The 14,773-nt window shown below is 34.9% G+C and overlaps 1 protein-coding gene across 3 annotated transcripts in view; it reads right to left on the minus strand.

Annotated features, from left to right (window-relative positions):
• The window catches only part of GRM5 (glutamate metabotropic receptor 5), a 454,770-nt gene that overhangs the window by 283,036 nt on the left and 156,961 nt on the right, over nucleotides 1–14,773 (minus strand). For all 3 annotated transcript variants that reach the window (XM_033121038.1, XM_033121039.1, XM_033121040.1), the window contains exon 3: nucleotides 3,813–4,062. In XM_033121038.1, the coding sequence (XP_032976929.1) occupies nucleotides 3,813–4,062 (250 nt within the window). The remainder of the gene's footprint in view (nucleotides 1–3,812; nucleotides 4,063–14,773) is intronic.

Consider the following 14,773-nt stretch of genomic DNA (forward strand, 5'->3'; position numbering starts at 1 on the left):
ATTGAAAATCTACAAATTAAAAAAAAAATAGTGAGGCCAATTTTCACCTATAAGGTAAGGAAATACCATATATTTTAACAATGCCCTGTGTTGCTACAGATTTAGAAATATAAGGGCTTTCCACTGTATAGATTTGTTTGCTATTTAAATTATTTTTCATGATCATAAACTACATTTTTTTGGAAAACATAAAACACTATGTTGAAAAAACAGTTGCTATTTAGGCTCATAATTTATAAATAATATATCTCAAATAATACTTTTCTCAGCTCAAGAACTAAAATACTACACCCATTATATAAAAAACAAAAAAAAGGGTCATTTGTGTTTAGATTATTGATCTCATCCTGCTGTCAGAGCCAAAGTGTGTAGCAAGACTATTCAGGGTCCCGAACAGGACATTTTTATTGGTAATGAGACAGCAGATTACCTAGGACTCAAAAGAGGAGACCCAGGGGCCAGGTCTTTATCACTCTAACATTCTACTGATGTGCAGTGCAGATGGTGGGATATGTTGATGGATGAGGTTGTCTCAGCAGTAGAGTTATCTTAGTCCTGCCAAATATTTTAGTTTAAAGACCTATTAAACCTGGCTGTCCCAAGGCCGCTAGAGAGATTTATAAGTAACTACAGCTGTTAAATGTGGGACCCTCTAGGAAGTTCTGAATATAGATTTTTTTTTCATAGCATTGACCTCTAGTTTATAAGAACCATCCATCTAAACTTAGTCAGGGGTGGGGGCAGAAAGAAGTATAAAGAGGGATTGGGAGAATATGTGTAAACAAAATAATGTTAAAATATTAAGAGGAACTACAGGGTGAATTAGAGTTTTTAGGAGGTAACATTAATTTAAAACTGCTAACTTAAACTTGAATTATCTAGGATAGTCTCTTTATACATCAGGATCTATGAAGAACTGGGGATTTGCCATCAGATTATAACTCTTCCCCTGTTTCTATTCTGTAGGAGACAGGCCAGGAGAGGGAAACACTGAATTGTGAGTCATGGGCTCTTGTACAACCCTGACCACGTCGTCCAAACTTTAGGGTATCAGTTTCTTCACTTGTAAAACGAGTGTGAGTAGATGTTCCGAATTCTCTCATATAGCTATTACTTTTTTGTTTTTCTGCTCACTACCCAAGACCTCCAACTTTTATAAACAGGAATACTTTAAACTTACTAAGAAGCAATAAAATAGCACTACATGCTCAGTCTCCAGAGTTATGCAGACTTATTTTCAATTTTGTCTTCATCACACACATCTATATACCCTTCTTCATATCATTATTACTCAATATTTATTGAGTCTTAGAGTCCTTGCCCATAAAACGAAGATGATAATAGTATTCAACATGCAAGTTGTTCTTAGATTTATGTTTTTTCCTAGCAATTATTACCTTCTATTTAACTTATCATCTGTAAGGTCCATAACAATCGTGATTATTGTCCCTCTTTTATTCACTGATGTATCACAAGCATCTTAACATATAGTAAGCACTCAATATTTGTCAAATTAATAATTAAATGAAACAACACATGCAAAGTGCTTAGCATAGTAATTGGCACACAGCATTTGATAAATGATCCTACCAGTGGTCCTGATAATTGGTTTTATTAATACTTAGAGTGCCATTTCACTATGAAGAAGTAGGAATGGAAGAGTAGGAATGTTTCAAAGAGAAGATAAAGGGGACCATACTGTTTTCTCCAAATATTTGAAAGAGTATCACATGTACTTGCAAAGAAAAGAATATGATCCAAGAGGTGGAAACTCCTGGGAGTTATTGTTTAAATTCAGAATAAGGAAAAATATTCTGAATTGCTCACAGATAAAATGAATTAGTGCTCAAGTAAATGTTCAATTATTATAAACCAATCCACGAAGGGGTTAAGAAATTGAATTAAAGGTTATGAAGCTATTTTTCCATGCATTAAATTATATGGAGAGAACTTGCAAACAACGTATACAAAATAAATTAAAAAATATACAAAATATTGAATTTTGGCCTTGTGGTGTTGCTGGCGAAATAAAAATGGAAAGTGGCAAATATAGTAAGTACCAATTTATTTTCATTGTGTACATGTGCTCAAAAACCATTTATTTGTTGACAAATTATATGTCTAAAAAACAAATGCTGCTAATTGGTCTTACTAATGTCGGCAAAGCAGCAGATATGAGTTATAGAATCCCTCGTTCCCTATCAGAAAAACAGAACTGTTTAAAGACAGCTCTTTCTTTACTATTCTTTTCACCAGGGGTACCACTGCACTTCAGAATTGAAGAATATTGGCAACGGGAATGTTCCTGGGTTTTATGAAACTAGTGCATGGCTCTTCCCAACTAGTAATTGTTTTAGACAATATGCACGACATAAATGAAAAAGGAATCTCACTCGATACCATTTTTATGAAGAATAGTTGGCCTCCTACTAAAACAGTCCCAACAATCTACTGTCATCAGATCAGACAGAAAAGAATTAGGTATATAAAGGAGCTGTCATAAAATATAGTCAAGCAGACACTCCGCCGGATCATAGAAGGTCAGTTCAGCATTTGAAAAATAAAGGAAATGTTTTTTTTTTCTTTTTTTAATGAGTCATCAAAAAATGATAACAAGTGAGTTGGCTTTCTATTTTGGACAGCATATTGAGAAAGATGCAATGGTTTGGAAGGTTTTCTCTATTCTTTAAATTGGCTCCCTATTGAGAAAAGATGCTTGATAAGATAATTTTTTCAAGGTATACGATGGTGAAACTGCATTCACATGTTTAATCTAGGGTATCATCTTACCAACTGAGATGGTTAATTTTATGTGATAACTTGACTGGGCCATGGGATGCCCAGATATTTAGCCAAACATTATTCTAGATGCATGTATCAGGGTGTTTCTAGATGAGATTACAATTTGTACCTGTAGACTGAGTAATGCAGATTGTCCTCCCTAATGTGAGTGGGCCTCGTCCAATCAACTGAAGACCTGAATAGAACAAAAAGGCTGAGTAGGAGGGAACTCCACCTGCCTGCCTGCATGACTTGGGACACTGATCTTTTGTGGACTTCACACTTAAACCTGGGTCTTAGCCTGCCAGCTTTTGTACCAGAACTACACCATTGGCTCTCCTGGGTCTCTTGCTATATATACTCACACTGCTGTTTCTGTTTCTCTGGAGAATCCTGACTAACGTACTGATTCAACAACATCAGTAGGGAATGGGCTGAATTGTGCAAATCAAGTGGATTATCCAGATAATTAAAGTCAATCCATGTAGAAGTTAATCTTTTAGAAACTTGTCTGGCAAAAACGTGGGTGATCAGGAAATGTAATGATACTTCTGTTACATAAAATACTGAGCCAATTTTCCAATGCTTTTAAAAGTTAGTTCTAAGAGCAATTCTTCACTTATAAACCCCGAATTCTATGATTCTATATTATCAAACAAGCTTATATAGCCATTCTCAAAATCAATTTCAAAAGCTACAGCAAAAAGTTTGAAATGTGGTTAGTTTCCAAGGGAATTATGCAAGTATTTAAGAATCCATCTCATTTTCTTATAGTCATTTTTTTTTGAGGATTTAAGGTTTCATCATCTTTATGTGTTTATTTCTGCTATCAACATTACTCAGCACACGGCGTATTTACTTATTTTCCATTATTCTTTCCAGGCTCTGGTATTTCATGATATTTAAGCTCTACTTCTACTATACAGATTAAGCTTCCAAAGCATCTGTCTTTGTGCACCAAAAGATGCCCTTTGATGCTGCCAAAATCCTGGTATTATTACCTCCCGGTGAATTTTCTCATTGTCACTCACCTGCCCAGAAGCAGAAATTCTCCAGCTAGACCCAGGCGCCGCATGGCCATCAGCAGACCGCGCACAGTCATGCCCTCACAGAAGCAGGCCACCACCCGGGCCTTGGGCAAATGACTCCTGAGCTTCTTCAGCAGTTTATCGAAACTCTGCTCCCCTGCATTGCTGTAGATTTTGTACGAGTGAGCAATGCAGATCCCTTCCTTGGCTGACATATCTTTGAAAGCTTCCATCCCACTTTCTCCGTAGTTGCCTGTGTGAAGACAGATAAGCAGAGGGATAGAGAAATGACAGTGTTAGATTCATTGGGTACAAGCAAAATGCAGAAGCACTGGGAGCATGAAGGTTACTTGGTAGTGTTGGATTTGGAAACTGAGGACATGAATGAATTGTCGCTCTTTAACTGACTTATTCATTTTGGGCAATATACAATGTAACTACTTTATACATATATGCAATGAACTTTTAAAACAATTTTACAGAGAGAGAGAGAGAGAGAGAGAGAGAAAGTAATATAAAAAGCACAATTCAGCTCTCCCTTTTACTTCAAAAAGCTTATATACTAGTGTGACGACGGAAGACATTAATCTATTTTTTCTTCTATCTCACTTCCCTTTGCTTCTCATTGTATGATCATCTTATCTTACTGATTCAGATTTCTGTATTTAAAGATAGTGTGTGTGCATATATACTGGGGGTGCCAAAATAATGTAGACAAGTGGACACTTTGGTCAACGTTGCTCAAGCAGTAGTTTGCCGTAATCAGAAGTGTCTGGATGCTGAGTAACCACTTTGAGCACCTCTTGTAATTAATCAAACGTGACTTGTATTCATCTTTTGTTATCGGTATATATTGAGTATTACAATTTTAATACAGGTGTTTCCTTTCTTAAAATGAGTATACATTTTTTGGTACCCTCTGTATATATTCAATAGGCATACTTCATACAGTATAAATGTACAAATATATGAGTATTATATTTTTATGGAATATAATGCATGTGACATTTTGTTGATAATCATGTGAATTTGTGGCTTTATCCCAATAGAAAAATCTGGATCCTTGAGATTTTAATCTTGTAACAGATAACTATATAAACTTATGAAAAACATTTAAAGTTTCATTCCGCACAACGATAGGGAAGTTTGTGATATGGGGAGAATAATTGCAAAGTCCTTTGCAAAAATGTGGGGCTAAGGATTGATGGTAGTCTTTTAAAATTAACAGAAAATCAGGATCAATGTTGACAATACACTGCATGCTGGGAAGTGTACAAAGCTGTGTATACGTGATCTCATTTAGGTGTCACAATATTTTGAGGCATATATTATGACCTCCATTCTACAGATAAGAAAATGGATGAGGCAGTTCAGTTTGCACTCGTCCAGAGCGACAGACTCAGGAGGTAGAAAGCTGTAATCCATTCACAGATCAGCCTAAGAGTGCAGATTCTGCTCCCTGAATTCTTCTATGGCTGGTTTTTAGGAGACCCAGAAGCCCAATTATATCTGCATGTCTCTTTCCCATGTAACGGTCATTGTGCTCAAATTTTAGATGTTTTTGAAGACTTTGAGGATCTACAAATTATACCAGGTTCATTTTCTGAGTTGTTAGAAGATTGGTGGGTGAGAATTGTTTTGAAAACTATACAGGAGACAGTTACAAGACAACCAAGGTGTGGAAGATCTAAGGATGTAACTGGCCTAATAATCCACTAGACCTAGGAACTGAAATTTCATCTGGAGTAGATCACAAAGGATTAAGGGAGTACCAGGCATTCATTTGCATAAGTTCTGTTATATGACTGTATTAGAGTTAACTCATAAATAACCTGTTTAACATTTTGAATTTGGGAAAGTCCGTTCATATATATGACCTTACTGCTCCTCATACCAACTCTGTGATGAAGGTAATATTATGTTCCTCTCACAGCAGAAAAAATCTGAAGTCACGTTTAGCAAGAAGGTGGCAGAACCTTGGTTTGAAGATATAATCTTCTCACTCCTGACCCCGTGTGTGCTACACTATAGCACAGGTGCCTTCGGCAAATGAGATCCTCAGACATTGAGGATGGGTATTTGTATAGTTTTGCTTTCATGAACAAACCGTAAAAAGCAGAGCAGGCCTTCTTGAGTCCCAGCCAAAAACACTGGTGGGCCAGCTGCATCTTCCCTTCTTCTCCAGAATTAAAGCAACAAGAAACCTCTGTGGTGATGGCAGGTGGGAAATGTAGTTATTTAGCAATTAACAAAGTTTAAAGGGCTTTCTCTGAAAAATGTGCCCAGGGGCCTAAATTACTAGTTTTACACTAATCTGAGTAATCTATTATTCTCTGATTTATTTTTAGCCTACTCTGTTTTTCAATTGTCTTGCACTTAATGTTTTGATTCATGCTGGAGCATTTGCATAAATAATTTGAAATTAGGTGTACAGTGATTGTGATGGCATTAATGAAAATTCTCAACGCATTCACAGTTAAACAAGAAACAAATACCTGACAAATTCATAATCTTTAGCATCTCTCCTAACAGCTTTGTTTTAATGTTGTTTTGGTTTATATAGTAAGTTATAGGGAATCAGCTTCTAATAGGAAGACAACTTTGTTTTTAGAAATATCTGAGTTTTAATTAGTTTGAATAGTCTAACTCAGCTTTCTCATCTGAAAATCAGAGGTAACATTGTCTAATATGTGGATTATGTGTATTATATTTAATATATGTAAAATAACTGGCATGTAGCCTGAACCCAATTAATTGCACCTACTGGGATTTTAAAGAATATTCCAGGCATAGTTAAGCTGCTCTCTAAAGCAAATGACATTAATACTGAACATTAGACTAAAGAATAAGCTTAAACTAGTGGGGAAATATGATTTTCTCAGAGCAAAGCCCAAGTAGTACACTTTAAAATTAAACTAGGAAACAGTCGTAAAGGATGTGTGACATAAAAATTCTGCAGAATAATAATTGTAATTTAATAAAAGAAACATTTTCCGGGCTAGGAATTAAAAATGGGAATATATATTTCATGTTTTCCAATAAAATTGGGAAGCCTGCAAGTGTTCAGATTTTCATCAGTTGATACAAAGATTGTGTTCTGGAATTACACATTAAAAAATAAATGAGAAACTATAAAAACAGTTTATAGGCTTCTTGAAGAAAATGAAAGTAGATTTCAAGCAATACATAGAATAAAGAAAAAGCTGAGGAAGCAAAAGATTTACTTATTCAACAGCAAAACAAAAGTGATTGAGAAAGGAAGATGTGGTGTAGAATGTGAAAGTAGCCTGTGGCTTCATTTTAAGCAAATGGTAAAAGTCAGAAGAAATCCATCAAACATTCTTCTTTTAGTAGCAGAGTGTCTGTGACTTGGAATCAGGAAAAGAAAATGTAATCATAGCCCTACTTGACTCTTAGCTCACACTGTAGTTGCAAGGGTGCAGATGTCAATGATTGATTTTCAACTTGATGAATTCACACATAAAGTGAAAAACTCATTACACAATAGAATATACACGTTATCAACCTTTACGATGAAAATTAAAGAGAAAATTGATAGGTTCAGAGGTGGAAGAAGGGAAAACTGATGGAAAAGGGAACGGTTATAAAATCCTCTTCTCACAATTTGAAAGTCAAAATATACAGGATATAAAAGAGATGATTAAGGAAATTATGTGAAGCTAAAAAGTAAGGCGAATAACAATTACATTAAGAGAAAAAATAAGAAGATATGTGAATTAAGAGCTATCTACTGTCCATAAATTTAAAAGTAGCCATTTAAAAAGTCAGCATATAGTCATAGTACTTAGAAATATGAAGGTAAAAACCAGAAAAAAAAAACCTAAAATGCTCATTTTACTATATGCCCCTTTGCACTATTTGATTTAGAAAAATATGAATGTACAAGGTTGATGGAAAAAATTTAAATAACATACTTAAAAGTTATGGAAATTGGAGAGTAGATATGGACAATTTTAAATGGAATGCCAGTGACCATCATTGAATAAAGAAATTCAACATGCTGCTATTGAGTATAAAATTTTCTTATAACATCCTTGAATCAAATGTAAGAGCATTAATTTATAACTTTTAGATATCCATGTATGTTTCTGGTAAGATAACACCCACATGCAATTATATAATAATACTATCTCTGTAATGAAGATAACTTGGGAGTTTAGAGGGTATCTAATTTTGTAAATAACATTATTATAGAGCAAAATTAATTTGAATCAAATTATATTTCAAAGAATTGCTTAGATATCACTTTCTTTTGGTTCTAAATTTCTATCACATTGGTTGAATTTGGCTACATAGTTTTTCAAAGCTGCTTAATTTATGCATTTTTTTTTTCCATTTCAGCCACCGAATGGGAGCCTAACGCATGAAAATGTAGAATAGGACCAGGGTTATTCTTTTACTTATAGCATGAAACAAAGCACACGTGAAGCCCATGGTAGAATGTTAACATTGGATGCTCTAAATTAAGACCATATGAGTCATTTCTAGGATACGAGAAAACTTGAGAAATGAGGTGGTTTCCACAAGATGTCATAGATGAAAACACAAAAGCCCAGTTAATTTTCCTTCCTCCTGTCGAATAACCTTTTACTTACTGATTCTTCCATATCAAGCTCTAGGAAATTCTCTGCAAAATCTCCCTTAACCCTCCTATACATCCCCTCCTTTGTGCCTCATTTTGGTCTTACAACAGAAAATTGTCTTTGCTTCTCTGTGCTCCTACTAGACTGTATATGCCTTCAGGACATGAATATTACTCACTTTTGTATTCCTAATTCCTCACAGGGGCCTGGAACATAACTAACACAAGTTGAACAAAGAATAAATGAATAAGTGAGCAGTATAAAGTAATCAACATAACTAGGAATTTTCCAGATGAAAACATTGTCCAATTGATTATTTGACCTACAATCAGAATTGCAGCATTTTTGTCTAGATTGCATCACTCTAATCAGTAATTACATAATATTCCCCTTAAAATTTGCAGAACAGTTATGCAATAGTCAAGACATGCGTATTTTTTCCCCTGAGAACTGAGTTTTCCCTCAGATAATAACAGATTCTAATATCTCAACCTCAGATACTGTTTAAAGTTAGTTGCTTTCACTAGTACTATTTGATCTGTTTTGTGTGAGCGGGGATCTGGAAGTGTCTGCCTCCATTTGGGCCTATAAAGCACACATTGAAAGCAAGACATGCTAAAGAATAGCTTTACATCTTTCTTCTGACTTAAGAGAGATTATGTATTTGAATTTTATGCTTAAAAACACTAAAAAATTGTTTACTATGTAATGCATAACTCTAGATAACTGTCGTTTCTGGTGGTACCAATTCATTATCAGTAACTACTGTGCTTCTGTGGCTTAAACATCATCATGCGGGGACTCTGGTCCCGCTCCTCACACAGGAACACAGGATATGGTGAGGCCAAAAAGGAACACCAACAGAGCCACGGATAGGGGGTTCATACCGCGATATTCTTGCTGGCAGGTGAGTTGGAGACACAGGAAGCAGGAGCCACCCGATCCGCAATCCGCCTTCTGCTTCTTTGCCAACCAACCAACCAACTGACAAACCAACATAGCCACAGCAGTTATATCGGTGACTAATTGGCTAACTGGTTACAGCTGATGGTCAACCAGTCACAACTGATGGCCATCTAACACCCAAGTCAGCACCTTTCCACGTGAGGGAGAGAGCCTGGAAACTGCTGTCTGGAACTCTGTCCCCACAAACATACTTTGGAATAAAGGTGAAAAGTATGGCAACATAGATAGGATATATTTAGTAAATGAGATATTTTTTCTGGCAAAATATTCATTGGAAATACGGTTCAAAATTTATGAATTTTATGTGTGTTGGGGGAAATGATCATAAAAATAAAAATTGATGGATTCATACTAAAAAGATACACATAAATCCCTGATATTAGTTTCCTTTTCCCATCATCCTTCTACTTCTCCCACCATAATCAGACCTTCATTATTCCTTGCATAGAAGCTTACACAGTAGCATAACCTCTTTTCATCTCCTGTGCTTCATTTTTTCAACCCTTACTGACCATTATTTTTTGGGTCTCATTTTTCACTACGCTCTTCCATGTGTACCTTAGATATGCCACATGTTCCCACTTACTGATATTCATGATGTCCTTTCCACCTGGATTACCCTTTCCCCATTTCTCCATGTTGAAATCTTACACATATTGAAAATCATAGTTTTTGTTACTTGTAATTGCAAGAGAAGTTTATAATTGTGGGTCCTTTACCTTTATGACAAGGCTGATCACACGGATGATGATTTATTTGAGAACTTGGTTAAAAATAGAATCCACAATATTAACATTTCTTTGTTTCAGGAAAACATAACCTACTTCATATAATTTGTTTTTCATCATGGGATTTCTAAGGAGATTTCCTCAAGTCAGATGAAGACTGATGGTGCTAAGTATTATACTATTAGATTTAGAGTACATATTCTGTAGTCCATATTATGTAGATATATTTATGTTACATGCTGTATATATTTATTATATTATAATAATATATTATATGCTGTATATATGTATTATATATGTATATATATATACATGCTGTATATATTGGATATATTTCTATACCCTACTTTCCAAAATTGTAAGCCCCTTGAGGGTAGTCTGTGCACTTGTTTAACTACACTTATCATCACATAATATGTTCTTAGGGATTTCTTGAACAGAAAAGGTGGTACAGAAAGATAGGGAAAGGGTAAAATTTTGGAAAGATAAATTTATTTATTCAAATATAATCATCAAGTAAATGCTAAAAATGTAAAAAATTATTTTTTTTCAGAAATATTCACTTTAGGAAGTATTAATTCACTTTAAAGGAAAGTATTGAGCTTGGTCTTTCATATGAAAACTTTCTTTTTCCTTTTAGTTGGCCCAAGTTTCTTTTTGCTGAAAAGGAAATTGAGATTCTCAATATAAACAGTAATTTAAAAATACATTCCAAATGGATTTTACTACTAATATCCTGTTGCCATTATAAGCAATGGATTTTATTAACAACTATTAGTGAAGGAAAATGCTACCATTTCCATGGGAGTCACTGCCTGGCATGATACCATCCCTCCAAATATGTGTGAGTAGGATCAATAAATCAATGCCCAATCATCACTTCCTGCCCTTTCATAGGGCCATAAATGTTCTTTAGGAAATTCTAGCCAAAACTGCCCATATTGAGTGGGTTGTGTTTTAGTTAAACTAGTGGTGAACTGAAACAGCCAGAGGGAGAAAAGCCAGAAAGACAAACACTTCTCATTTTTTTAATATCTCTCTTATAAAGATGTTCGTTTCCTTCCTTTATAAAGTATGTGATTTTCCCCATTATAGCTATATGTGCCATGAGCCTAGCAGTTTCAAACTCTGTTGCAATCATCAGTTTATGTTTCTCTCCTGCTACTAGACAATAAAATTCTTCAAGGTAGATATTTCTATCCTCACAAGAAAAACAGCATATAAAGAAAGAAGTGGCCCAAGGAATATTCCTAAATAGCGCCATCGAACTTACATCTTGGTGTTTTGCATGCTGGAAATATGATTCGTAAAAAAATTGTAAACCACAGAATTAGAGTAAAACATTATCATCATCTATCATGTACCCTCATCATGATTCCATGAATTACTGTACATGCTTTTACTATGGAAATCTTTGCTAACAAACAAATTTCCAGGTTTTGTCCAATTATTTCAAATCCTGCCCTGGAGCCTTTCTATGATATGACCCATAAAGCATAACATTCAGCATGAGACAGGGCGTTATGGGATCTCATCCAAATTGTTTTATTATCAGAAGTACTAGAAGGGTCTCATTTAGAAAATTCACCTTATGCATTACTCTAGGCATGTATGATGTAAGCAACAGTTGAGCACTACTTCAATAGTGAATTCATCAGGAATTAAAAATAGCTAGTAAAACATCACCTAGTAACTTGGATTTTGAACTATATGTATAAAGTACTATTTATAAGAATACTGATCAGGGCTACTGGATATTGTCAGAAAAATTATGTCAAGTAGTTTGTTGAGTGGTATAATAAGTTGGTGAATTTTTCTCCCAGCTACCAGGAATGGGACTAGAAAAAGAAGTTTGATCTCAGGAGCAAAGCTACAAGTTGACCACACAGTCATACGTGAAACAGAATCAATGAAAGAAGTCGACATGGCAGCTGTAATTGTCACACATGTGAAATGCAAGTCTGAGTCCCATTTTTGATTCTCATTTTTGATTGTTCTGTAGATTGCTGAGCCTTGGAATGAAAAGTTGTGATATCTATTCCTTCCAGTAACTCTAGTTCATGTAATTGCATTGAACTACTTGAGAGAAACAAAACTGAAACAGAACCAAATATAGGGGGAAAAAAGTAAGATAAAGTTTTAGAATTTATTTTTAGATTTTTGTAAAATAACCAAGTAGAAATGCCATGTCGGAAATTGAATAAGGACATTCTGGCTCAGAGACTACAAGTCTAAGTTGGAACTTTTTGGGAGTCATCAACATATGGATAGCAACAGTAATAGCTGAAAGTGTAGGAAGTGAAGGTAAGAGTTCTGATTATACCCTAAAGGGTTCAAATATTTATGCATTAATTGAGAAGGACAAGCTCACAAAGACAATGGAGAATGAGAGAGACCAAGAGAATGTATTCTTATGGAAACAAAGGGAACAAAGGGCTTTTATTTTCTTTGTACAATTAGCTGTGTGAATACTAAAGTAAGATAAACAGTGAAAAAAATCCACTGACTTTGGCAACACAGAAGCCATAAAAGAGCAGGATATGCGATCACCATCATCATTATTTGCATCATCAACATTTATCTAGAGCTGTGGAATTAATTGGTAAAAGGTTAATAACAATATGTACCAAGTACTGCACTAGTCACTTCAAATAATAATAATAATAATAATAATAATAATAATAATAATAATTGTAATTATTTTTATTATTGAAACCAAACAATCCTATTAGGTAGCTATTATTTCTGACATTTACAAATAAATAGTTTATGCTGAGAGAATTTGCCAAATAATTAATAGCTAGTTTGTGAAAGAGCTGGAATTTCAACCTTCATCTGTACAATTTCAAAGCCTGTGATCTTTTCCTACAGTACATCATTACTCTTAAAGCACTGAGAGAGAATTGCTTAGAAAACTTTTGTGGTTCTTCCAAAGACAATTAATTACCCAGTGCCGAATGTTTCATGTGAAACCAGTTCCAGGTACTACTGAATTCATCTCCGCAAACATATGCATATTGAACAAAATTTATTTTTGCCTAATTACTAGAAATATTATCGCCACATATGATTTAGCACTAAATGATCCAATCCACATCATTGCAGAGAATTGGTGTTTAAATATCAAAGCCTTCCTACAGAATATACAGTGCTTAATTATAGCTTTTCTATAGAAAAAGGCCCAAAATATTAGAGGGGGGCTTTTGGAACTAGGTATGCCATATCATTTGTTCCTAGTTACTTAACTAAATCTTTCCTGAGCAGGAAGGAAGGACTTCAGAAAGACAGAGGAAAAGGAAAAATTGATTTTGATATTAAAAATTCTGCAGTATTTTAATTATTACCTTGCTAATATAATTTAAATTGAGATTTGCAAAATGAAAAAGAAATCACTATTAATCTTCTGAAAAATAATGGGAGTTTTTGACTAATTTTATTTTCTGGCTATTCTTTCTAGAGGAAAATAAAAAAAGTTGAGACAAAGCTTTGACCCAGATTCCCACTCTAACCCTCCAGAATTCAACTTCCTTCTGCTTTCTTTGTAAGTTGTCAACTTCACAGCCGAAGCCTCCAGAGTATGTCTCATTAGGAATGATTCCATTTCAACAGAAAGGACAAACCTCTATATGGAACTGTGTGCCAGTGGGTCAGGCGGTTTGGTGAGTTATTCATTGTGCCTCTGTTTCAGCTCGCTAGTCACCTCTGATCCTCTATTCTAACTGGATCTAATGACAACCCAGAAATGCTCCCATCCCCAGCTGAAGGCAGAAAATTCTCAGCAGCACAGCCAAAGCTTGACAGCCTTTGCTGAAAAGAAGTAACTTCTTTGACAGCAGCTCCCTGACCTGCCACCACCACCTTCTTCAGTTTAGATCTGCACTGTCTGGGTTCTGTGTTTGCTAGATTCCCTCTGCAAGGACTCAGTGATCCCATATTACTGACGGGGTGGGGGGGCTCAGTTTAGAAATATCTGCCTGGATCATTGTTTAGTGTAGGATTCAGAAATGAGTAGAAAGAATTGAAATGCGGTGCAATGGCTGTGCGTTGTTGTTGCCCAACACTGAGCTTCATAGGTAGTGGGTCAACCATGCGGTATTCCAGGATTATGTCCTGGGTGACTTGTCTGTTGTTTAGAACTGTGCTGTTCAATATGGTAGCCATGGGCCACATGTGGCTATTGAGCACGTGGCTATTTGACATATGTTAATTCAAATGGAGATATTGTGTTGTCATAAAACAAAAAAGATTCCAAAGACTCAGCATGAAAAAATGTAAAATAACGCATTAATATTTTATAATATTGATTGCATTTTGAAACGATATACTTTTGGATGTCTTAGCTTAAATAGAATGTATTTTTAAAATACATTTCACCTGTTTCTCTTTATCCTTTATTAAAATTGCACACATGGCTATCATTATCTTTACTAGAGAGTACTGAATTATACACACAGATTTATAGCCTATACATTCCAGAGTGGAATTTAATTTCTTAGGACATTTTATAACACCCAGAATGTTTTATTATCTAGCATCTAACCTTTTTCTCCAACCTCACTGCCTGCCTTTTCTTTACATATATAGCACATGCTTCAGCCATACCAGAGACTATATAGCTTACAATCTACGCCATGCTTTTTCACATCTCTAAATTTCATACAACGCC

Source organism: Rhinolophus ferrumequinum, chromosome 11 (genome assembly GCF_004115265.2).
Source record: "Rhinolophus ferrumequinum isolate MPI-CBG mRhiFer1 chromosome 11, mRhiFer1_v1.p, whole genome shotgun sequence".
In the NCBI taxonomy this organism is placed as follows: domain Eukaryota; kingdom Metazoa; phylum Chordata; class Mammalia; order Chiroptera; family Rhinolophidae; genus Rhinolophus; species Rhinolophus ferrumequinum.